Source organism: Malaya genurostris, chromosome 2 (genome assembly GCF_030247185.1).
Source record: "Malaya genurostris strain Urasoe2022 chromosome 2, Malgen_1.1, whole genome shotgun sequence".
In the NCBI taxonomy this organism is placed as follows: domain Eukaryota; kingdom Metazoa; phylum Arthropoda; class Insecta; order Diptera; family Culicidae; genus Malaya; species Malaya genurostris.
Window position 1 is genome coordinate 310,199,689 of NC_080571.1, and position 2,124 is coordinate 310,201,812.

The following is a 2,124-nucleotide window of genomic DNA, read 5'->3' on the forward strand; positions in this document are numbered from 1 at the left end:
TATAAGTTTGTGAAAATCGGTCACGCCATCTCTGAGAACATCGGTCACACCATCTCTGATGAAGCTTTGGTATATGATTTTTTAGTATTGGACTGTTATTAAAGTATATCATTTTAGTTATTTCTCTTAAGGTTAAATATTCTGCTCTCAGCTTGAGTGGTAGTTCTCCTGCTTTTTCACGAAATTGAATTTGCTATCCTGGCCTGCTGGATGTGAACATCGGTTCATTTTGACCTCCGTTGATCCGGACAAGCAAGATTGCTCTTGTCAGCACAATCAATACTATCATCGCTTTCGACGTTACCACGTTCCGTTGCGGATCCGTCCTTGGCAACTATCCCGTCGGGAAACCAAATAAATTATATTACCAAAATTCCTTAGCTGGGATTTGCAGGTGGAATTCCAACGCTGATTAAAACACTGTCTGCAACCGATTGCGAACCACTACCTATTATGTCCAAAGTAAAAATCCACTAGAACTAATTATCACAATTTAACTAGTAAACAGCATTTCCAACGTGCGTTAAAATTGAAATTTAGAGTCGGTCATTTACGGTACACACAACAAACTATAAAAGCATTCCATTGGTATTTGGGATTGGATTTCAGTACTGTTCCAGTGGTAGAAAAAGTGAAAGATCTACAAGAAATGACAAAGTGGTGCAAAGATCTTATTTTGTTGCTGGTGTCTTTCATATTTTTTCCAGATTTCAAGGTTTTCGCACAATCCTGTCAACACCCGGACAAAACAAATGCTAATAACAGTCAGAATGAGACCAGTTCGTTGGAGCAGGAGTAAGTTTAGAAAAAGTGTACGTTTCTGCTATGTTCATGACAAATTTTTATAAGCTGTTATCTTCGCAGTTGTGTCAATACAAGCTTGGTTGAACTTTTGGCGGAATGCTCCAAAAATACTAATATTGTTGAAATAAAGTTCTCAAATGGAAGCTCGGTAATTAGGGGATGCAACGGAACCATCGAACAAGAAAAACCTACGACAAGTACGATTTCCATTTGATTTTATTATTTTATTTTTATTAAATCCAACTGTAGATCGTGTCATAAAATCCTGTCGAGAAGCACAACTATCCGGAATTTACATTCTCGAATATAATGGCAAAAAAATTGACGTGTATTGTGATACTGACTATGAAGCTGGAGACTGGATAGTCATGCAGCGCAGAATGTTGGGAGTCGTAGATTTTTACCGTAATTGGACCGATTACAAAGAAGGCTTTGGCTATTTAGGTGGAGAATTTTGGCTAGGTAATGAGAAGATTTATCAGGTTAGTTGTCAGCCAGCAAATCAGCCATATAGAAATTATTATTCAAAATTCATGTTTTTCGATTTCAGTTAACCAAGGATCAACCTCGCGAAGTTCATTTTATTTTGACGGATTGGGATGATAGAACGGCCGTTGCGAAATATTCATCGTTTCAGATTGGGAGTGAGGAACAAAAATACGTAATGAGGAGTGTTGGGATTTATAGAGGTTCTGCTGGAGATTCGTTTTCGGAGAATTTGTATTCCAAGTTCTCTGCTATGGATCAAGACAACGACTCATCTAGCACTCGTCACTGTGCTATAGTCTATCATGGAGCATGGTGGTACAGAGAGTGTCATCATTCGAATCTGAACGGAAAATATGTCAAAGGAACCGTTAGTGAATATGCTACATCGATGTGCTGGCATACTTTTATGGGATACTACTATGGATTGAAAACATCGAAAATTTTAATTCGCTTCTAGAACTAGACTAGTATTACGCGAAATTTGAAAATAACAAATTCCAAAACAATAGAATTCAGGATTCAAGAAAATTTTCTACGTCTCAAATCGTCTAGAACCCGTCCTCTTGGTATGATCACACTCATTTATGATATGGCAACATAAAACTGGACAGTAGGAATCCGGTTTTTTTTTGGAAAAAAATTAAAATCAAACGTGCCTTTTCTGAAATTCTTGATTTACACGATTTACACATTGATTTATACACGATTTGTTTTTATTGTGATACGAACTAACAATTGACCATATATTATGACTTTGTGATTTATTAGTTATCATGTTATCTCGAAGTCAAAACAAAGATAATTGGAAGTATTTAGATACTGGATGTATTT

General features: G+C 36.5%; 1 protein-coding gene across 2 annotated transcripts; it reads left to right on the plus strand.

Annotated features, from left to right (window-relative positions):
* Positions 1-627: 627 nt before the first annotated feature.
* Positions 628-2,124, plus strand: LOC131427499 (ficolin-1-like). Of its 2 annotated transcripts, none has more exons than XM_058590736.1 (4): positions 628-795; positions 850-1,001; positions 1,054-1,286; positions 1,355-2,124. In XM_058590736.1, exons 1-4 carry the CDS (start codon positions 650-652, stop codon positions 1,748-1,750), a joined length of 927 nt encoding a protein of 308 aa, XP_058446719.1. In that variant the 5' UTR covers positions 628-649; the 3' UTR covers positions 1,751-2,124. The 2 variants fall into 2 exon arrangements, with proteins under 2 accessions (XP_058446719.1, XP_058446720.1); XM_058590737.1 differs by having other exon boundaries at positions 865-1,001; positions 1,355-2,122.